The sequence below is a fragment of the Ochlerotatus camptorhynchus genome, unplaced genomic scaffold, assembly GCF_037179485.1.
Source record: "Ochlerotatus camptorhynchus isolate MF236.1 unplaced genomic scaffold, CSIRO-AGI_Acam_v1.1 ptg000167l, whole genome shotgun sequence".
NCBI classification, from domain to species: Eukaryota; Metazoa; Arthropoda; class Insecta; order Diptera; family Culicidae; genus Ochlerotatus; species Ochlerotatus camptorhynchus.
Window position 1 is genome coordinate 68970 of NW_027040657.1, and position 24698 is coordinate 93667.

Below are 24698 nucleotides of genomic sequence, written 5' to 3' on the forward strand. Positions count from 1 at the left end.
TCATCACCTTATCCGTCAACACTTGCTTCGCTTCCTTCTCAAGTGACGACCATCCGTCCGCGCAGTTCGACCACAGTTGCCCAGACATCTCCAACTCCAAATAGTCACCATCGGTACCTCACGCACCGCAACCCATCCAGCAACACCGAGGGCCGGGAACCAGTTCGCTCCACAATCAATCAACGTAACGATCATCAGTTCATTTACACCAAGCGGCGAGGGCATCCATCTCCGTCGTTCATTTCTTCGCATATTCGCACATTCGGAAGGTACATAGATCACAATTAAAAATGGGTGTGCAGTGATCCCCATCGGCTGTCAGAGCAGTAGCAGCGTGATCGTGAACGTGAATCTATTGCACTTTCAGTTTCCAACCGCAGACCAAACCCAGAGCGAGGTCGGGTGGCGTCAATTAAATCATAAAAAAAGTACAACATAACTGCATTCCGCTTGCCATTTTTTTTCTCCTTTCATCTACTGCTAGCACATTCAAGTTACAAGTTTTTCCCAGATTGGGAAAATGAGCAACCGGTAGCGCAGAAAAATTATGATGCCCGGATTGAATAATAGGCGAGGTGAAGGGAAAGGTGAAATGCTTTCAAAAATGGAAATTACCACACGTCAATTAAGCTCTAGGAACGACCAACGGCACGCGTGGTAGATGGTGATGATCACCTTAGATCGAGTTCAGCTTGCACATGTTGCGTGTGGTGATAAGCGATCGTTGAACTTTTTGGGCTCGAACTGCCTTTGATTGGAAAACGTCGTCCTTCTTGCTAATGGGATAATTTCCTTCGCGACGTCTGCGTGCGCAGGCTTTCACTGCAAATGGAGCGTGAATTAATTATGTCAACCGACTGCGTCGTCGTCGTCGTCGTAGACGACGAACACACACCCCCCTTGTGTCAATCACTCCGCTTGAGCGAGTAAAAAAGCGTCGCATAATTAAAACAATTAAGTCAAATTGCAACCGCCAAGCGACGACGACGACGACGACGACGGCGATGGCTATCGTCCGACTTGCGACGGCAGTCGTTGAACGCGAGCCAGGTATTAGCATAACAGTTAGCCGAGGTGTATTGTGAGCAAAGTGGCGATCTTGAACTTGACTGGAATGGAGTTCCAGTTTCGTGTAATTCACATCCCGAAATTTCCGTAACTTTGGCGCCGATAATTGTAGGCCACACGATGATTGATCGCTTTTTCCCATTATTGTACTGTGCCAGGCAAGGGACCCATCATTCAAAAAGGCACCTGCCTCTCCTTTGCGCTCTCTGAACTCGCTCTAATTGATCATCCATTTTCCGGTAACCTACCAGAACAAAACAAAAAAAGGTACGACTGAGAGGCAATCCGATGTAACATTTCGATTTATTCGGAAACCACTTAAAAGATCATCTCGCAGGTCAGGTTCGATTCGAAGCCCCGGGCAAGTCAAGTTCAAAGGCGTGTGAATTTGGGTTCTCTTTTTTTTGTGCGTGGGTCTGTGAAAGAAGGAAGGCAGAGACAAAAGAAGTTTGCTGAACAACAACGGCAGCGACGGCAATAGGCAGTGGAGGGACCGGAGGAATGCTCTATCAAACAGGTCAGGTCGGTCGGTGTGTTCGATGTGGTAAGGTGCTGATGGGTTTTTTTTTTCGAGTTGTAAGCTTTATGGTGGCATTTTGCGATGAATGTGGGTGAAATTTTTTAGATAAATCGCTAGGAATTTGGCCAATCAAGAGGTGTTTGAGTTTGTGCGGGATTTCATTCAAAATAAGGCATATATGTGATTTTTTGAAAGCACTGCTTTGTAAATAGAAGGCACTAGCAATGCCTGTATCAGCTAACTTTGTATGAAAATCATCAAAAAATACATCTTAAATTAATAAAAATTACTCGATAACCTTCTATCAGATTAAAAAACGGCTTGGTCTTATTAACCCTCCGTTACTCGCGCCAACTTTTGCAACACGAGTACTCGCGCGTTGTACTTTGAACAACAGTGTGAGTTTTCCATTGCCATTTTGTAGCTGAGATATGAAACCAACGGGTATTCCTTTAAAAACTTGTTTTTAACTAAACAAGCCAAACTTTCTCACAGTTAACCCCCAAAAATGCGGATGATAGAGAAACGTGGGATTTGACTTAATTGGATACAACATGGAAAATCTCGAGATCCTGACCAAATAGAAAGTTACTGTCTTGTTCAAAGTTGTTCTAGAGATCATAACCTTTTCGCTGGTGGAGAGTTGTTCAGAATTTTTTCACTACGTAACGCTAGAATACATGTGAAATTCTCGCATGTGATATATCTCGAGATTATTATTATTTATCTTTATTAGGGAGGCTTTCAGCCTTGGGCTGGTTCGCCTCCAATATCTCGAGATCATGACCAGATAGAAAGTTACTGTCGTTGACAAAGTTATTCATGAGATCAAAGCCTATTTCTTGGTGCACAATAGTTCAAAATTTTCTCAATATGCGGCGCTACACACGTGAAATTCTCATATAAAATATCTCGAAATTCTGACCAGATAGAAAGTTACTGTCTTCGGTAAAGTTTTTCAGGAAGTCAAGATCTTTTCGTTGGTGGAGTAGTTCAGAAAATTCTCACTACGTGGCGCTAGTATATACGTGTAATATTCGCATATACAATAGCTCGAGAACCTGATCGGAGAGAAAGTTACTGTCTTGAGCAAACTTGTTCAGGGGGTCAAGTGTTTTTAGCTGGTGGACAGTAGTTCAGAATTTTCTCACTACGCGGTGCTAGAACACGTGAAGTTCTCATATTAAATATCTCGAGATCCTGACCAGATAGAAAGTTACTGTCTTAGGCAAAGCTGTTCAGGAGATCGTAGCCTTTTTGCTGGTGATCAGTAGTTCAGAATCTTCACACTAGGTAGTGCTCGTATACATGTTAAGTTCTTGCATGTGATACATCACTAGATCCTGACCAGATAGAGAGTAAATGTCTTTGGCAAAGTTGTTCAGGAAGTCAAAATCTTTTCGTTGGTGGACAGTTGTTCAAAATTTTCTCACTACTCGGTGCTAGTATACACATGCAATTCGTGCATATACAATAGCTCGAGATCCTGAGCAGATAGAAAGTTACTGTTTTGGGCAAACTTGATCAGGGGGTCAAGACTTTTTGGCTGGTGGACAGTAGCCCAGAATTTTCTCACCACGTGGCGCTAGTAAACGTGTACAATTCTCGCGTATGCTATAGCTCGAGATTCTGAACAGGTAGAAAATTACTGTCTTGGAAAAAGTTGTTCGTGAGGTCAATGCCTATTGCTTGGTGCACAAAAGTTCAGAATTTTCACACTACGTGACGTTTGTATACACGCGAAGTTCTCGCATATAAAATATCACGAGATCCTGACCAAATAGAATATTCCTGTCGTCGGCAAAGTTGTTCAGGGGGGCAAGGCCTTTTGGTTGGTGGACAGAAATTCATTTTTTTTTCACATAATTGCGCTTGTACACACGTGAAATTCTCGCATTTGATATGTTTCGAGACCTGCTAAACTGTCATTGGCAAAGTTGTCCAGGAGATCAAAACTTTTTCGTTGGTCGACAGTAGATAATTTTCTCAATATGCGGTGCTAGGATAAACGTGAAATCTTCGCATATATAATATCTCGAAATCCTAAAGAGCTAGAAATTTACTGTGTTTGGCAAAGCTGTTTAGGAGATAAAGATCTTTTGGCTGATGAACAGTAGTTCAGAAATTTCTCAAAACTTGGCGGGCAATTCTCGCATATCAAATATCATAAAATGAAAATACAATTTACATCAGCCTAAGTGGGATAAGACAAATATATTCTGGATTTCTTTAACTGGTGAAGATTTTCATGTAGATTTGCGGATACATAACTTGGGGTGAGTCGTTCCACTTGTATACCTCTGATTAATTAGTGGTAACACGTATCTCAGATGGAAAACATTATCTTAAAAGATCAATATCGCTGAATCTGCCACCAAACTAATTTTTAGAGTCTCCTTTTCATTTAAGGCTAATTTCAAAATGTTTTATCAGGGGGTCTAGAACTCCTGAAAAACTTTGCCCAATACATTTACTTTCTATCTTGTCAGGATCTAGAGATATTTTATATGCAAGAGTTTCACATGTATAGTAGCGCCGCAAAGTGAGAAAACTCTGAACTACTGTCCACCTGCGAAAAAGCCTTGATCGCTTGAACAACTATGCCGAAGACAGTACTTTTCTATCTGGTTGGGAACTCGAGATTTTTTATATGAGAATTTCACGTGTATACTAGTCACGTAGTGAGCAAATTCTAAACTATTGAGCACCAAGCAATAGGCTTTGACCTCCTGAAAAACTTTTTGAAAGACAGTAACTTTCTATTTGGTCAGGATCTCGAGCAATATCACATGGGAGAATTTCACATGTATACTAGCGCTACTTAGTGAGAAAATTCTGAACTACTGTCTGCCAGCGACAAGACTATGAATTCCTGAACACATTTTTAGGTGTTTACTGTAATCAAAGTTTTGCTTGTTTCGATCAAAACAAGTATTTTGAGGAATACTCGTTGGTTTCAGGCGTCAAAATATACTAAAGAAAGTCACAATCCGTTAAAGCTAGCCGAAAACAACTTAATACTTAAGAAGATTTTTCAAAAACACTCAATTTGATAAAGCACTAGCTAAACTGCACAAAAGGGCAAATGTTCCGATTCTAGCAACATTTGAGATTTTTGCATATTCTGGTGGTAAAGCTTCTAAAAATCATTATGACCCATTATCTTGATTCTTAATTCCTGAAATATACTGAAATTGATTACCGCTTGTTGGATTGCATACCCTGGGACTAATCTCAAATTAGATCACAATTACGTCAATTTGCTCCTACGTTTCGGCACTGGTTAGTACCTTTCTCAGGAAAAAAAAGTAAGAGGTTGTATAGCAGACACGACCGTAGATTTTACGTAGGATTACGCCCAAGCAACAATTCAGTAACCATTTGGCATCCACTCTGATTTATGATGGTTTTATAACGGCAATGAACAATCCATTGAGTTTAAATGTAGCATTTCAAAGTGTAAAACATTCCTGCTTAGTAATTCAGCTTTTTGCTGTTTTAAAAACCTTTTATAATCTGGCAAGAAAGTCAAAAACTGTTTTGTTTTAAAAATAAATTTAAAACAGTTTTCAATCCCTCCTTAAAACTGTTCTGTAATTCAAGTATAAACATCATTAGCAATTTTTTATTAATGTCTTGATAAAATACTTTATAAACGCGTTCTATCAAAGCAACCATAAAACCAGTAGGTTTTTCATTAGATCAAAAAGCATTTATTTTTGCTTTTTAGGCATTTTTAAGTGCATCATAAACTCCCCTAGTAGCACCCTTGTTATAAATATGTCTTGGAAACTTATATACAACTTATTTCAGTTATAAACAAGTTGCTTCAACTTTATGGGATAGAATTGTGCTACTTGGGTCCCCACTCTCTCTTTTACAAATTAAGCTTAAAAGATGGTTCCGCATAGTTAATAAAAGCCAAATTTATGACAAGGAAATCTCGAAGGATTCGTCAAGGATGTAAAATTCAAGTCAATTTCAGCAACATTTACTTCTTAAGAAGAACCAGCACAGCATCAACGACTGACCATCTGGCGGAGAAGAGTAAAGTGAACTTACTTATTTACTTAAGGGTCCTGTGGACCACCAGCGGTGCAAAGGGCCAACGTGAAAGACTTCCATCCTGGTCGGCTGCTCGCTTTTGCCTTGACTTGGGCCCAGGTCAGATTCCTATCGACTTGTTTAATTTCCTTATTGAGGCTCCGCCACCATGAGCCCCTGGGTCTGCCTCTGCTGCGATGTCCTGCCGGATTCCAATCCAGCGCTTGATTGTAGATTTCGTTTCCACCCCGTCGAAGTGTGTGGCCGACCCACCTCCACTTTCGCTCTCGAATTTCTGTTGCTATCGGCTTCTGATGACATCGACGATGGAGCTCGGCATTCGAGATCCAGTTGTGAGGCCACCAGGCACGAATTATATACCGCAGGCATCGGTTGATGAAGACCTGCAGCTTTTGAGTGTTCTCCACTGATACACACCACGTCTCGCTGGCGTATAACAACACAGATTTCACGTTCGAGTTGAAAATTCGGATTTTGGTGCTGCCTCGCAAAGGCAGCCCTAGCCTTCTTGATTCGTGCACCTATGTCGCTCTTGGTCCTGCCGTCCGATGCTATTTGGCTGCCAAGATATTGGAAACTTTCGACCTGCTCCACTGCTTGCCCCGCTACCGTAAAGTTGGAAGGGTTGCTCGTGTTGATATCCAACGATTTTGGTCTTGTTGACGTTGATGGTGAGACCCGCCGCAGAGGAGCGTTCGGCTAGGTCATTGAGCTTACTCTGCATATCAGAGCGCCGTTGTGCTAGTAGAGCAACATCATCAGCCAAATCGAAGTCGTTGAGATGCTCCATGGTGATAGGCTGCCAAAGCAGCCCACGGTTCGGTACACGGTCAATTGCACCTACCATGATCTCGTCGATTACGATAAGAAACAGTAGCGGTGATAGCATACATCCTTGTCTCACGATAGAGTCGGACAAGGCTCCGTTATGCAGAACTCTGCACGTGAAAGCCTCATACTGCGCTTCGATGAGGTTGACGATTTTATCCGGGACTCCCTTGCGTCTCAGAGCGCCCCATAGATTCTCGTGATTGAGACGGTCGAAAGCTTTTTCGTAGTCAATGAATACCAAATAAAGGGACTCTTGGAATTCATTGACCTGCTCCAGGATGATGCGGAGCGTGACAATATGGTCCACACAAGATCTTCCGGCACGGAATCCTGCCTAGTAAAGTGTAAAGTGAACGTGGCCCTCGAATTCATAAAACATTGTCGAAAGTTTAAAAACGTCAATCGAAATAACAACCGACAGCAAACCACTGACCACTGTCAGTTAGCGGAGATTAGCTGATTTCAGATCCATAGCAGCGATTTTATTCGGCGAAAGAATCAACTCATCGCTTCCAGCTGTTTAAAATGCGAAATGTTGTAAAACAGTATCGCAAACAATCTGAGTAACTGCTTCCAATCCATCGGGAAAAAACCGCCTGGAAGAACCCTGGATCCCACAGCGCAACTATAGAAAGATAAACAAACTTTGACGTTTAACTTTTTGCAGGCTACTTTGCCTCCATAAATGCTGCCATAAATCGGAACGGGTTAAGATCAAGCAAAATGGTTTTAGGTAAATGCAATTCAGCCTGCAATTTTTCTTCATGAAAGCCATTTTAAAACCTTAAGAATTTGTTAAGGATTTCTTGAAGGCAAAACAACTTTTTCACAAATGACCCATGAAAATCAACTTTTTTGCCACGCCATGTTACAATTAGTTTGCTTGTTTTTTACAATCTTCGATTTCCAATCTATATTTCCTTGGATATAACTATATTTTGGTAAATTTAGCAATGAGCAAACATTTCAATGCGAAAATCATAAAAAAAAATCTCGGCCTAGCTCTGAGGAATAATTTTTTTTTCAATGTAAAATAATTACTCACATCGACATTTTACGAGGGCAGACTTATTTTTTTCGATGTTTTCACGTACATTTCACAAAACATTTAATAAGGCACTTAAAACTAGGCCACTCAATGAGAACTTTTGAAACAAATTTGGATATTCAACAAGATTTTTATACCTTCAGTTTCTATCTTAATTATTTTGATAAGATCGGATTCATAAATCCGTTTCTATCTTGATTGATATTTTCCTATTGGATTTAGCAAGCGGCTAGGGGAAATGGCTCGGGAAGGGTTTTTATTGTTGCTAAATAGCTTTTGTTGTGGCTTTCAAATGGTTCTCAATGCGTTCGTCATACAACCTTTTGCAGTAAATCAATCTTGAAGAGCTACGAGAATACACCCTTCAGAACCTTCTCCAGGGTGGGCCAACTAGACATATGCAAGGCTTAATGAGGTTTTGGTGGATGCATTAATGACAAAATAGCCTTGACCAGGGTTTTATAAATGTTGTTTTATAGTTGCTTTGTAGTATTTTATAAAACTTAAAATGTTTCTTGGGCGTGCTCGGTATCAAAATTCGGAGACTGTATTAGGGAAACTACTTCTTGCAGGCAATCGGTGATAATTTTGATCACCATTGCAGCAGTTGAACATTTGTGTAATTGTCAATAGTGACCTATTGAAAATTGATAAAGTGTATATTTTAACAGATTTGTAGAAAAATTTCCAATCGATTGGTTTGCTTAGAATTAAAATCCATCCCCTATTGACAGAGAAATAGGTGGTCAAAACCTGACCACTTTTCGTAACGCGGTCGATTAAGTTTTTTTTTTAATTGCACCCTCAATATGTTGCCGAAAGACGTATTCCTTCGTCAAATATAATATTCAATTTTTGTCATTTTCCTGTTGAGTCTCATGCTTCATGCTTTGCTGTGGTTGATTTCCGTACGAAGTGGTCTGTGAAGATACAATGTTTAATTTTACAGACCTTTTCAGATCACAAATTTTTGACTTCAACGTTAAATTAAGAATATTACGGCTCAGGTGAAATAATCTCAACAAAATCTTTATGGCCCACAGAAGGTACCGTAATGCATCAAATACCAGACGGTCCATTTCTCTATGTGTGATGATTCAGAACGGTACTATCAGATAATGATAAAATTTACGTGCAATTTTGAGCGATAGACTTTTGAAAGAGTCCAAATGAGTAGTGTTGAGTACTTGGCACTGATGAAGTCTGCAAATAGTAGACGAAATACGCGTACCTGTCGGACGGAGTTTAAAGGAAATAGATCAACCCACTCAAAGCTCTTCATGAAAGTCGCCAAAATGTGTTAAAACCGCCAAATGCCCAAATATTAGCCTGAGTAACTCATTGAAAATTAGGCCGCAAGCAGCTCATAAATGGTGATCTGTAGCTTACTTTAAGACAAATCATAGCTCATAGCCCATAGATTTTATCATTGGAATATTTGTTGAGTTTCCATAAGAATCATTTGGGAATTCCCAACCGCTTGAAAGATCACGTGTGCGATCAAGAGGTTTTACTTATAATTATTGTAATGCACCAAATACCAAACAGTTCGTTAATCCAGACATGGTTTTAATTAAATATTACGATATGTGCAGTTGTTGGATTGCACCATCGGTGCCGGGCTCTACGGCATTTGAATATATAAATCGTTACCAGTAAAAGCCCCCCGGAACGATGGTAGCGATGCGATCCACATTAATTGTATCATAGTGTTTTGTATGCATTTGTTATTGTTTACCTTTTGTATGGTTGTTTTTAGTTGTAAATAATTATTGTGAGTGAGTTTTATTGTTCAGGAATAATATTTAAGGACTCATTTGTTGTAAATAGTTTAAGTTATTCGTTCCTCCTCCGAGCAGGCAGGATGCCTTTCGGAGGCAATAAAACAGTGAACCAAGTGTAAATATTTAGTGTTTTAATTATACTCTGGAAAAGTCTTCGCCTGGCCGATTTCCATCACACTGTAAAGACACAACGTAGGGCCTAGTCGTATCCTGGCCAAACATTGGTGCCGTGACCAGGATTCACTTGGATGAAGATTTGTGGAAGTCGCCATCGAAGTTTTGTTTCTCGAGGTGCTCATATTCGCCATCGCTCCATCATCAGCATGGGATACGTATGGATCAATTTGCCGCCATGGTAAACGAGCAACTAGCGCCATTGAAGTATAGATGCACTGCAGTTACACTAACTCGGATCTCATCGGACTCCAACGTATCTGATGAATCCCAGTGTACATGCCGGACCCCTGCGTCCACTGCCGGACCCCTGCGTCCACTGCCGGACCCCTGCGTCCACTGCCAGACCCCTGCGTCCACTGCCGGACCCCTGCGTCCACTGCCGGACCCCTGCGTCCACTGCCGGACCCCTGCGTCCACTGCCGGACCCCTGCGTCCACTGCCAGACCCCTGCGTCCACTGCCGGACCTCTGCGTCCACTGCCGGACCCCTGCGTCCACTGCCGGACCCCTGCGTCCTCCCACTAGATCCATACATCCATTTGCCGGACTCCTTCGTGCACCCGCCGGACCCCTGCGTCCTATCATTGGACCGAAGCGTTCACTATCGAACCGAAGTGTCACTCTTTTGGACCACAGCGTCATCGGATCTTAGTGTCAAATGCAGACGCCACCATCATGGTAAATTTAATTATATTCAACTTAATTCAAAACATTCGTTTTGGGGTGCCGATATGTTGGATTGCACCATCGGTGCCGGGCTCTACGGCATTTGAATATATAAATCGTTACCAGTAAAAGCCCCCCGGAACGATGGTAGCGATGCGATCCACATTAATTGTATCATAGTGTTTTGTATGCATTTGTTATTGTTTACCTTTTGTATGGTTGTTTTTAGTTGTAAATAATTATTGTGAGTGAGTTTTATTGTTCAGGAATAATATTTAAGGACTCATTTGTTGTAAATAGTTTAAGTTATTCGTTCCTCCTCCGAGCAGGCAGGATGCCTTTCGGAGGCAATAAAACAGTGAACCAAGTGTAAATATTTAGTGTTTTAATTATACTCTGGAAAAGTCTTCGCCTGGCCGATTTCCATCACACTGTAAAGACACAACGTAGGGCCTAGTCGTATCCTGGCCAAACAGCAGTATATTAACAATGTGTAGCCATGATACTTACAAGACCATGGTAAAATGTATGTACTATTCTTTGCTTAGTTGGTAACGGTTATCAACTTTCAAAAGTGTCCGGTATTGTTTTTCTTTGAGTACATGATAGATTCAATTTTGACCCAGATGAGATTCCAACCGACTGAAGCACACATTACTCGATTCAAATTCTCTTATTTCGGTTCATATCGGTACAAATTTGTATCAATTTACCTAGGAAATGGTTGTCAAAACATAAACCATCGTTCTGCAGACTGAAACAGCAGGAAAGACTTCAACGCTAGCAAGCGACGAACCCCACGATGTTCACGTTCGCATTACCATAATCGATCCGGCCATCTTCCCCCACCCTGCTGTCCGAAGGATCAATTACGCCTTCTCGGATGGACCACATCGAACGCCAGTCACTCAACAGTCCAGCATCGCACAGTCACCCCGCTAATGTACTGATCCTAGCAGCATCCACGTACGGGACCATTAGTCGCAGACACCAAATCTAATCAAACGACAGTCTCCGTGACAGGTGATATGCCTACATGAGCGCTAAAGCAACTCTCTAGAACCGTACTTGTGTGCACTTGGCTCGGTGGGCTATCCACAACTCCAAGTCTTTGAGAGCCAAAAGTGCGTGGGCAAGACCGAGAACAAATGTAGCTACGCGCGTGACGACAACGACGTGTCGCTTGTCCTGTCTGTCGTCCACGGGTGACCAATGCCGCCACACATGGTCAATCGATCGGAGCAAAGTAAATCGCTTTTCGATACCTTCTTGCGTCTTGTCTTTCCCATGATCGCTTGATCGGTAGATGAGAACCTTCACCCATGATCATCATCGCCCATGTAGATCTCGCTATTGAACGGGCAATTTTAGGTAGCGCCAAACGATAAACATATTAATCAAACTTTGCTCCGGGGCTTGATTGATTTTTAATTACACTGTTTTTTTTTTTATCTCTCCAAAGCCATGCGCGTTCGCAATCACCGAAAGCTACCGTCCATCGCGTCCTCGACGGACTTTTCGATTTGCTTGATTAATGATCCCGAATAATTCCCTTCGACCGATCGCCAGCCTAGGAACGGCTACAAATTGATTTCTATTACGAGATCGAGCGAAACATAAAACCTACAAATCGGATCAGGTGAACACGCGGGACGGAACCCTTGTCACACACAAGGGGAGAAAGTTCCCAGGCGGAGATAAATTTCTCAACTTTATGTAACGATCGTGAGGGATACTTTAATTTTTTTTGTGGGATCGAATTAAAAAGGGTCAGGTGCCTTACTTGATCGACTTGCGTCGTCGGCTGAAAGTGATACTCGTAAATTCTTGGCTTAATCCTTAAACGAAAAGGATGGAAACGAAATTCCTGCACCACGAGCAAGCTGATATCTTGCTTGTCACGTCATTGATCCTCTGTAGCGTGAGAAGAAGAAGCATCACCTGCTGTCAGCTGTTGCGCTAAGGCAGGCGAGTGAAGGACACGAAATCGATCCATTAAGGGTACGAGTGACATAACAGGTTTACTTGACGGTGGATGCCATTTTGAAGATCTTTATGAATTTTGGATGCATTTTTCGGCTGCAGACGGAATGCACGAATCGTGGCTTCATTTACAGTAGATCAATGCTTGTCCGTCCCCCGAAGAAAGGAGTACTGATTGAGGGGTAGGGCTATTGATTTTTAATTAAGCACGGTTCGATCGAGTATCGCTGATTTAATTATTTGAGCCAATTCTGTAAATTGAGCTCTTAAAGGCTTAATTAAACAATTACTTAATTATGCACAATAAAGCCCGGGATTGGGAATCGGAGAAAGAGCTGGAAACGATTCTGATTCTCGCATGACTGGATACAACTCAATTCACAGCGAGAAAGGTACACGGAGCCCATTTGCATAAATCAGGATCGGAATCCCGGCTTCCGATCACGACTTGCCCTTGCTCGGAATCGCCTTTTAGCACAATGTTGTTACCGATCGATCCGAGCACCCAACTGATCGATTCCCACAGAATTTGAAAGTCAAATTAGTCCAGTTCAAATCCAGAATCACTCTTAACTTCTTCCCAGTCGGTGCCCAAATCGAGCGTGATTTACAACCGCTTTTTGATTGACACATCCATTCCAATCCCGAAAACAAAAACCTGCCCCAGAGAGACCCGTTTCCATCGATGTGCGTCGTTTCCCTTTCCTGGCTAGATAGCTACGGACAGACATATTCAAACTAATCTGCTTCGCTTCGGCTCACACATTAAACGAGCAGCCAATATTGTTCGTTACCGAATATGAGTCAGCGCAAATCTCAGCGCGTTGAGGGGGCTAATTCCATGGTTCTGGACTTCTCCGTCGGTAGAATTTCGTGAAAAAAAAACCCCGAACGAACCTCAAACTCATTAGCGAGCTTAATACGACGCATTTGGTACGTTGACCTCCCGCTGCCGTCGTTGATCGTAATGCGACTGGCGCGCGATGGTTCTAGGAATAGATCGCGAACCATACTTCACCTGCAGGAGCAGCAGCAGCAGCAGCAACAGCATCGAGCTGGACCGGATCGACCATTCGAAATTAACGAAGCAATTATAGGGTTTTATTGATTTATCTCTTTACGGCTGAGGCTGCCGTTTCGACCGTTCGATTCCAAGGTGCTGATTAGTTGGAATTTGACGTCCAGAGAGTTTTTCTTGGTGTGGATGACCTCAACCATATCTGACAGAATGATAACAATAAGAAGGCCCCAATGCTTGATTTATTACCTTTTCGCCGGTGCGATTCCTCACGTTGTTCGAGTGAGAAGAAAGCGAAACAATTCGGTTCCAGCAGAACCCCAAACCCTGAGCGACGGACGTCAGGGCCGTTCTTTATGCGCTTTTGAATCGACGGTGGAGAAATGTTCGGGTTTGGTGTGGGTAATGATGATCAATTAGAAGCGATGACCTGCCGCAGACGGAGTACCATTAATCTTGGTTGTTTTCGACCAAATGGCTTCGAACGGGTTCGAGTTTGAATGGATTGCGAAAGAGAAAGAGTTCTTCTGCGGGGTTGGGCCATAATTTATGGCTTTTTCTTTCTTTCTGGGGGAGCAATTTTCATTGATGGTTCTTTGGAGAAGAACGTGATACTCTACCGGTTTTTTTTTCTTCACTAGCTTGAATGGTTCAATTCCAGATTTTATCAAAAGAAATCTTTCCATTGTTGACTACAGTTGAGGGCAGCAGCCAATTTCGACCATTTCTGATAGATCTCAAACGGGGATAGGTGTGCTGATTTGTATGTGTATAAGATTTGAAGGAAAACGACTCTTAAGTTGTTGTCAAACATGTGAGTGTTTAGTTGCCTATCATAATAATACTGTCTACTTAAGGATACTATTGACGGAATCCATTTTCCATACAATTTGTTTTACCACTTCGCATTTTAATTTTCAAAATGAATCAACATGTGTGCTGCAGAGAAGCAAGCATCTCATTTAGTTTTCGTCTGTATGACTTATTGATGGCGAGATTTAGTGCCAGGAAGAACGTGATGTGGGTGGATTCCATGAACTTTCACCTTAATTTAATATGATTTGACTGCCCGTGGATCCAACTCCGTTATTGCCAGCTCAGCAGTAATTACACAGAGAACCAATAGACGTTGCTTGGGACTACCAATCATCCTCAATTGGTAAATACTGGTGATCTAATACTACACACCATAAAAATATGGATTTTAATGGTGATGTAAATATCCATGCATGCTAAAATTGAAGCATGTAAACTTCCTTTTCACGTAAACTTACAAGAAATATTGCTTACAAAGATGGATGGTTGCATACAATATTTAGAATATTTCATTAAATGACTCACAAATTTACACGATCTGTATTGTGAATTTGTATGATATGTGCCGCTCCATTTATGTGCATCATAGTGACAAAAATTTACACTACTTTTTCGAACTGTGTAGGCAATACCAGCGCTGGCCAAGTCCGAATGCTGGTCAAGAAAGGAATGTGTATAAATATGTTGACGTAATACTCGCTTTGATGAAAGCTTAGAACACCTCTGCACTTCCACGAGAAATCACTGCCATGTTGGATAAAAGGGTTGCGATTGCAGCAGGATCTGTTTCGGTAAACGATAAGCTGAACTGATGTCCTAACGATTGAATAGTGCGAAGGAGCTTTGGTTTGAACCCACGGTCTTCTTCTCAGTAAGCAAAATTGGTTGCCACTAGGCCACCGAGCACCTTATATAACAAAACAATTACAATCAAATTTCCGGTCAACTTGTTGCTACTAGGTTTCGATCCTTGCGGTGACCACACCGACGACGACAACAATTGTTCTTGTTGATATAGAATGTCCAATCAACTCAACTATTACTCCTTAAACTCAAATATTACTGCTCTTACGTACCCGGCCCATCAACCGAATTTCGTTAAGCTTAGAAATTCGATTTAAAGTTCAACTCCACAATGTGAAGGAGCTTGGGATTAATCCCATGATTTTCTGCTCAGTAAGCAAAATTGGTCGCCACATCGGAAAATTTAGTGCAATAAGTCCTTTAGCTGGTGCACTTTGGATACCTGAAAACTTTTTCAATAATTTCGCGTGTGTTTATTAGTGCTGTGTTTGGTTATTTAAAAAATATATAGGATCGAAAGAGTTTTTAAGATTACCGCGAGTGAACAAACCGTGTTTTTTCTTCCTTCGCCGCCGCCGTGAAACATTGTGAAAAAGCAGATCTCCGCTGAATTTTCTAATGTACGCTGTTGAATCATGTCCGTTTGGGCTTAGTTAGAAGTGCAAAACGATCCGGAAGCCGGAAGTTACAAAATAAGTCCAGGAGGTAACGGTGATATCCTGTGGAAGTAGGTTAAAATCGAACGTGCAAATTTTCTCCTGCCAAGCCAAAATGGGCGCGTATCTATCGGAACCACTCACAACGAAGGATTCGAGCGAGGAGGCAATTGATTTGCTTGCTTGCGGTTCCAGCTCGATGCAAGGCTGGCGGATCAGCCAGGAGTAGTAGTTTCTAGTGAAAGAAATGATCTCCATCACATCACTAAACATAACCACGAGCAATGACGAGGAACTGCATCCCAAACCCCATGATAAACAAAAGAGCGGATGCATCCAACGAAACTTTTAAGCGCAGAAGAATCATTAACAAATTAGGAAAAATTCGGTAAGATCCTTCCAGGTTTTGATATGGTTTTCCGATAAACACGTCTTAAACAGTCTAACTGTGCTCTTCGATTATCTTTAGACGTTATTTGGTAAAGATTGAATTCAATTCAAACAGATAACTGGAAACATATTTTTATATGACGTTTGCGGTGGCAAAGGGCCTCACTGCGATGATCGATTCTCTTCATCGATTTTCTCTTTTGTTAATAACTCGGCTAGATTAACATTTCTCAATACGTTTGATATTGCTTTTACAATACGTTTGATATTGCTTTTACTACCTAATCTAAACTAAAATGTATAATGATAATTTCGGAAGATTGGTTCACTGAACTGTGGTATTGCGAAGAGAAAATCGATGAAGACAATCGATCATCGAAGTTAGACCCTTATGATTCTGAACGTTAGGTATAAATGATGAAGATCAATTGGTCAGCGTTAAGTCAGATGGAACTAAGTGGCTGTAAACATACACTTTTTCTGCTTCCGTTGCATCAATTTATTCAATTTGAAGCCAAAAGGAGTGCATTAAGGATCCGACGCTCACAGAACTTCCATGAAGGTGATCTTTGAGGACATATGAGCATCCTATAAATGTACAATATAGATTCTCTTGTGATACAAAATGAAGATTGGTTGAAGAAAAAATATCACTCCGATCGTCTTTACAATGTAGCAGATGCGGATCGCGATTTGTGGGACAATGGGTGACCTAACAATTGTCTTTTATACAGACGGCTCTAGATTGGATAATCGTGTCGGAGCAGGGGTAACAGGTCCAGGAATAAATATCTCAATATCTATGGGCTACTGGCGTGCCATGTTCCAAGCAGAAGTCCAAGCAATTCTTGAATGTTCTAAAATTTACTTGCGTAGAAATGATAGACATTCAAATATCTGCGTTATGTCTGATAGCCAAGCAGCACTAAATGCTTTGAAATCAGCACTATGTAATTCTAAACTTGTATGGGAATGAGCGATGTCAGTTCAAAAATTGGCCTGCCAAAACCAAGTGAACCTATTTTGGGTTCCTGGTCACTGCGGAATTCAAGGGAATTAGAAAGCCGACACACTAGCTAGGCCTGGATCATCTCAACAATTTATAGGACCAGAACCATTCTGTGGAGTTTCTGTTTGCTCTTTTTGAATGGAGTTCAAGAAATGGGAAAAAATGAAAGTGTAGACCAATTGGAACAACACCCTCATTGTTAGGCAGTCGAAACGGTTTATTAATCCGAGCATTTCAATGACTAGCAAAATTCTTGAACTACCAAAGAAAGATCTCACACGAGTTGAATTTCAGCACTCTGGGTGTCTCCGATCGAGGAAATGCTTCTACTCCTGTTAATTGGAACCTGGGACGCGCTGTAGAAAGTATTGTGGAAGCCCCCAATCCCTCCGATCTTCATAGTCGTTGTTGGATGTGGAGAGGGGGTCTTCCAACCTACTCAGTACGGCGAGTATCCACTTGAGATTGTTCATGTCCATTCGCCACCTGATGTTTCCATGACTTCCAGGGAAAACGCCTTACCTCGTGCGACCACCGACCGTAGTAAACACGACGTCATTTTCTACTACCAAAACGTACGCGGAATGAATTCTGATGTTCTTGACTACCACCTAGTTGTATCGGACCGGTGCTACGATGTAATCGTTTTTGTCGAGACTTGGCTCGATTCTCGAACGCTTTACATCCAGGTGTTCGGGTCCGAATACGAGGTTTTCCGCTGTGACAGAAATCCGAAAAACAGTCGGAAATCTACTGGAGGTGGTGTTCTCGTGGCAGTTCGTTCCGGGTTAAAGGCGAGAGCTATTGAAAACGTCTTGTGGAACTGTGTGGAACAAGTTTGTGTGGTCGTAGAACTGAGCGATCGCACACTGTACCTATGTGCGGTGTATATTGCACCTGACCGGGTTCGTGACAACGAACTTATCGAAACCCATTGCCGGTCCGTTTTCACCATAATGGAGAATGCGACACCAACTGATGAGATAATCGTTCTGGGTGACTTCAATCTACCCGGCGTTTCCTGGAAACCATCTCACAGCGGCTTTCTCTACACTCTGTATTTCATACAGGATCAGTTAGCCTTCACGACTGCTATAGTACAGCAACACTATCTCAAATAAACCGCGTAGTCAACGAAAACAACCGTAGCCTGGACCTCTGCTTCGTTGGCGTTCAGGACACCGCTCCTTTCATCTCCACGGCACCTTCTCCACTAGGAAAGCAAGTACATCATCACCCTCCCTTGGTTGTCACTGTTGCTGACAACCACGATCGGGTCATTGACGACATTTCCACGACCGTGTCATACGATTTCCGGAAAGCCGATCACCGTAGTATCGTCAACGTGCTATCTAGTATAGATTGGGAGAGCATCCTCGATCCTGACAATGTTGAAACCACTGCGCAAACATTTTCACATGTCTTGGCTTATGTCATTGACAGGCACGTTCCGAAAAGAGTTCACCGTCATCCTCCCTGGCAGACGAGTGAACTGCGTAGGTTGAAGTCGACCAAGAGAGCCTCATTAAGAAAATTCACTAAGTATCGTATGCTTTCGCTGAAACGTCACTAAGTTAGGCTCAATTATGAGTTCAAGCGAGTTAGCCGTCGATTCTATTCGCGATATCAACGAGGGATTCAGAGGAAACTCAAGTCGCACCCGAAGTCATTCTGGAATTACGTAAATGAGCAGCGCAAGCAATCCGGCCTACCTTCTTCAATGCTGGTGAATGGAGCAGTTGCTTCCACTCCTCAGCAGATCTGTCGCTTGTTTTCTAAGAAGTTCGCCAGTGTTTTCACGAATGAGAGATTAACTGACGAACACGTTACCCTAGCAGCTAGTAATGTTCCACTGTACGGGCAAACACTGGGTGCGATGGATGTCAACGTCGAGATGATTTCCACTGCCGCATCACAACTCAAGTCGTCCTTCAATCCAGGACCCGATGGCGTTCCATCCGTATTCCTGAAAAAGCATATCGCCAGCTTGCTGATGCCCATGCTTCACCTATTTCGATTGTCCATCTCGAGTGGTACATTTCCATCTTGTTGGAAATTCGCACATATGTTTCCTATCCACAAAAAGGGCAGCAAACGGGATGTGGACAATTATCGTGGAATTACGTCGTTGAGTGCAGTTTCGAAGTTATTCGAGTTAGTCATCATGGAGCCTCTACTCTCTCATTGTAAGCAGTATCTAAGTGGTGATCAACACGGCTTCACTTCCGGTCGTTCTACTTCCACAAATCTGCTGTGTTTGACATCGTATCTTACGGAAAGCATGGCATAGAGGACTCAAACAGACGTCATATACACCGACTTGTCAGCTGCCTTCGATAAGCTAAACCATGCCATCGCGATTTCCAAGTTGCATAGACTTGGGGTCAGCGGCAACCTCTTGCGATGGTTTCGTTCATATCTCACTGATCGGCAACTGATGGTTGCCATTGGTGACAACCGGTCCAATAGCTATCTAGCTACGTCAGGAATACCTCAAGGAAGTCACCTGGGACCTTTGATTTTCTTACTCTACTTCAATGACGTGAACTTGGTCATCGAAGGCCCACGACTATCGTATGCAGACGATCTTAAAATCTACCTACGAATCCACTCGATTGATGACTGTCACTTCCTTCAACGTCAGTTTGATGCCTTTGCCAGCTGGTGTAATTTGAACCGAATGGTGGTTAACCCCACTAAGTGTTCAGTGAACACTTTTACTCGGAAGAAAAAACCAATCACATTTGAATACAAACTTATCGGCACTGTAATCGACCGTGTGAACCATGTGAAAGGTCTGGGTGTTATTCTGGATTCTCAACTTACGTATAAGCAGCACATCTCGTACGTTGTCGACAAGGCGTCTAGGACATTGGGATTTATCTTCAGGATAGCAAAGAATTTCTCCGATATCTACTGTTTGAAGTCACTGTACTGTTCCTTGGTGCGATCAATTCTGGAATATTGTTCTGTGGTCTGGAGTCCAAATTACAACAATGGTGCTGAGAGAGTTGAGTCCGTTCAACGCCATTTTCTTCGATTCGCTCTGCGGAAGCTGCCTTGGAGAGACCCATTTCATCTGCCCAGCTATGAAAGTCGTTGCCAGCTGATTGATCTGGAGCCTCTCCGAACTAGAAGAGACACCTCTAGGGCCCTGTTCATTGCGGACACTTTACAAGGTAGAATTGATTGCAGTGCAATCTTGGGGCACGTCAACATTAACGTCCAACCCCGTGCGCTACGTTACAACGTTATGCTGAGATTGCCACTTCAGCGCACAAACTATGGCATGAACGGTGCAATAGGTGGGCTGCAACGAGTGTTCAATCGAGTCTCGGGCATCTTCGATTTCCATATGCCTCAACAGCTGCTACGAAGATACTTCTGATCGTTTTTTTCTGGCACAGTTAACCGTGAATGATTGTGTGTTTTATTTATGTATTTTATTTTTAGTTTTTATTTTTTGATTTACCTAGATATGTTAATAAAATAAATAAATAAATAGCAGGACACTGTCCATGTAAATATCACTTGAAGCTAATAGGAAAACTTCAAGAGGACATGTGTCGATTATGTGGCATAGAAAAAGAAGACTCTGAACACCTGCTATGCTCTTGTACAGCAATTTTCAATAAGAGGCGTATTTTTCTGGATAAGGGGCTGACAGAACCCTTTGCTATTTGGAATTCAGTTCCCAGCCAAGTAGTGCAATTCATTCGAAATGTAATACCTGACCTAGGTCGCTTCATAAAATCGTGATGCGACATGCTGATAAAGCAATATTAAAACGGAGAATATATCACAATAGATCTAAATTTCGGTAGCAGTGATCAAAATACCCAACAGGGCAAAAAATGCCTTGTTTTTAACAAACTACTTTATGTTAGAAGATACAACAGATTTTCGATTTGATCAAAATCTTTAAGCAACGAACCTGAGTGTTGAAGTCTCTTCATTACTTGATCGCATTTGGAATCCTGCATCCAATCAGACAACATTCCATTTCCCTGCTAATCCATCATGACCCCCATTTGAAAATAAATGCTTCTAATTAGTTTAACTATCCATGTTTACATAAATGATCATGACCACACCTCCCCCTTGTTCAACGAACCGAAGCCAGAAAATTTCACACCCACTTATCACCCATATTGTTCCCTCTCTCTATCTCATGTTATACCCACGGCGCCTCGCTAATAGCAATCAAAACCATTCGGTAGAGTTCCCCCACCGGAAAGAAAAGTTTACACTTTTCCTAACAAATTACTTCATCACCATCACCGCCCGTCGTCGTCGTCGTCGTCGTCGTCGCGGCGAGTTGATGTTGGGCTGTGGTTTTACGCTCCGGTGGCGCTCGTTCGTTTCGTGTTTCATAAGTCACGTCTAGGTGGAGGGGGAAAGCCCACCACCTCAGGTGCTGTCAGACTGCACTTTACCGTCGAGCGTTGTTCAGTTCTTGTTTTTTTTTATTGTTGTCCAAACAAGTGCCATTCAGCGGACCGTTAAATTGTACCCGCACCGGGAGGGAGGACCGGGCGCACACACTTGTCGTCACTTGATGCAGTATTTGTTGACACGGCTTGTCAGCAGCACTTGGATCGATCTTCACGTCAAATGGGAGTTGGAAAGTTCTACGGATCTAGGAGACAGTCATTAACATATTCGTGCCCATTTGCGTGTTCGATCGCAGCATAGCGATCGCGTCGCAAAACAGCGAAATTTGAATTGAATGTAGCGATTTTTCCGTGTCGCGTGTGTCGCGATGCTTTCCCTTAGCATCTATTGCTCCCTTTTTCGAACATGCAAACGAGAGCACATATAGGGGAGAAAAATCAGCCTATAAATTTCAACTCCTGGATGACAAGCCCAGTCTGTTCGAACCGTTCGGAAAAGTACATCTCAATTTATGAGCTCCCATTAGGTTGCATGTTTTCGTCGCCCATTCCTAATCAGATCGCTTTGTCTCGTTTTCCCCAACCTTCCTTCCAGATTCGCCACCGGTTTGGACTGTACGACGAGATCACCACCGTCAACGGGCGGAGGGTTCGCCACTGCAACTGGATTCGGTTCCTGCGGGTGTCGGAAACGTACGGGCCCCAGGTGAACGTCGTCTGCGCCAAGGTGAAAGGTGAACCGATTTACGAGATTGTGAAACCGATCCCCTCCCATCAGGAGCTGGTGGTTTACTACCTGCCCGAAGGACCGGAAGAGCTGTTTTTCATCCGAATGCGAAGTCAGCTCTACCGGCAGACGATGGATTCGATACTGGAAGGTAAGCTACGAGAAATGCATCCACTAATCATCCAGTAATTAATTCCTCCTCGTACTTTGATTCTTCCCCCCTATGCAGATTCCCCGCTAGACCTGTCCACGTCCCTGCTGTCGCGGGTAATGCTCCCGATCTCACCCCCGTCCGGCACGGAGGACGAGCGCAAGTCCGTGTCCGGTGATAGTTCGATTTCGATTTCATCGGGAGCGAGTACGAGCGGTGGCGATCTGGACAGCTGTCCAATCCAGGTGCCCCGCAGTTCCCCGAAAGCTCGACCCTCGCGAGGCGAACGGGCGATGCTCCCCTGTGAGGTGTGTGGCAAGGCCTTCGATCGTCCTAGTCTACTGAAGAGGCACATGCGAACGCACACCGGTGAAAAGCCGCACGTGTGCGGAGTCTGCGGGAAGGGTTTCAGCACGTCCAGCTCGCTGAACACCCACGTGAGGATCCACAGCGGCGAAAAGCCACACCAGTGTCAGGTGTGCGGCAAGCGGTTCACGGCCAGTTCCAATCTATACTACCATCGGATGACGCACATTAAGGTGAGTGTTTGGTGCGAGCGAAAATTCGGGTGGAACAACCATCAATCAGTGTCAGGGTTGCGGTGCTGGTCACGTGAGAAATGAGCACAGTTTTAGGTGATTGTTGGTGAATTTTTCTACATCTATATTAGCTTTGAAACTGATTTGAATCGGGAGAGAAAAAGGAGGTGTGACATGTGAGTGGGTGGTTTAGTCAGGTTGAAATGATTAATTTTGATTCGGTTTGCGTTTTTTTGGCGGAGACACCTGAGGCTACCAGCAAAAGTGTTACGGACGGTACTGATCAAAGCATCAAGTGTGATTTAATCGTCGGAGAATGGAAAGTGTTATGGTTTGGAATTGCGGGTTAGACAGAAGGAAACTGATCACTTTTAACGGAATGATTGCAATGAACTGTTTACTGTTGAAAAGAGCAAACCGAAAAAAATAAATAATTAAGAACACCAGAACAAGTTTGTAAGCTCCAAGAAAGTTAAGGAAATTTGGAATCCCAATCTTGAAGAAATTCTTTTGTCTAAGAACGTATTATTTTTAGACCTTTTGTCCTTTTGATCTTCTGTCTTTCCACCTTTTGTCCCCAAACCGCTGACACGTATTAAACTCAAAGTCGCTTTCGGATTTAATACCCTAACTTGGTTTGGTGACGTCTATTTGTCATTGATTGACCTCCTGAAATGTTGAGAGAAGAGACTATACTTCTTAGGATCAGAACAAGTGCTTTGTAAATCGAAATGAAATGATAATGACCTACCAATTTAGTTCAAACCTATGACAAAAGGTCAAATGGCTAAAAGGTCTAAGGGGCAAAATGTCGATATGGACAAAAAGTTCGAATGACAAAAGATTGAAGATAACAAAAGGTCGAAACGAACAAAAGCTCTAAATGGAGAAAAGGTTGAAGGGACAAAAGGTCTAATGCTCAATATATCGAATGGTTAATAGGGACTATTGACAAAAGGTTGAAATGGACGCATGATCGAAGTAAGGGGTTTATTTAATAGGTTGTAATTTTTATTAAATGAACAATTATTATATAATTTTTAAGAACGAGCTTTCAAAGAAAGAAAAATAGTATAACACGATGACAAATCAGTTGAAGAATATTTACATTAGTTTTTGGCTTTTTGACCTTTTGTCTTTCGACCTTTTGTCTTTCGACCTTTTGACTTTCGACCTTTTGTCTTTCGACCTTTTGTCTTTCGACATTTTGTCTTCCGATCTTTTGTCTTTCGACATTTTGTCTTTCGATATTTTGTCTTTCGACGTTTTGTCTTTCGACCTTTTGTCTTTCGACCTTTTGTCTTTCAACATTTTGTCTTTCGCCGGTGCCGGTGGTTTAGTGGTAAGCGTGACTGCTTTCTAACATCCCGATGGGTCTGGGTTCAATCCCAGTCAAGGTCGGTGGGATTTTTCTGATTCATAAAAATCTCTGGTCACGTCTTCCTTCGGAAGGGAAGTGAAGCCGTTGGTCCCGGCCCATGTGTGTTGAATGGGTGCGATATCCTACGCAGGTGTGGAAGCTGCCTTCCTGCACATTCGATTGCCGTCAATGGATGGCAATCGATGTCCGTCGGTGATTGGCACTAGATTGCGGAACAGAGACCGACGTTAAATAAAGGAAAGAAGAAGATTTTGTCTTTCGACCTTTTGTCTTTCGACCTTTTGTCTTTCGACATATTGTCTTTCAACATTTTGTCTTTCGACATTTTGTCTTTCGAACTTTTGTCTTTCGACCTTTTGTCTTCCGATCTTTTGTCTTTCGACATTTTATCTTTCAACCTTTTGTCTTTCGACCTTGTGTCTTTCGACCTTGTGTCTTTCGACCTTGTGTCTTTCGACCTTGTGTCTTTCAACCTTTTGTCTTTCGATCTTTTGTCTTGCAACCAGTGTCTGTTTTTATCATTTACCATCACAAGCAAGGAGTAGCGCTTCAACCCAGTGTAGATGAATTACGTTTGTTTTGAAGATTTTCGCTGTTACGTACAATCGAAATGAACAAATGAGTTCATTATACATCAACAAATACACCCGTGTTTGATTAGCCAACCTTTAA

General features: G+C 42.6%; 1 protein-coding gene across 3 annotated transcripts in view; it reads left to right on the forward strand.

The window, feature by feature from the left end:
- Positions 1-24698, forward strand: part of LOC135701531 (zinc finger protein 235-like) — a 50163-nt gene that overhangs the window by 12274 nt on the left and 13191 nt on the right. For all 3 annotated transcript variants that reach the window (XM_065222353.1, XM_065222351.1, XM_065222352.1), the window contains exons 2-3: positions 21824-22106; positions 22185-22645. In XM_065222353.1, the coding sequence (XP_065078425.1) occupies positions 21824-22106; positions 22185-22645 (744 nt within the window). The remainder of the gene's footprint in view (positions 1-21823; positions 22107-22184; positions 22646-24698) is intronic.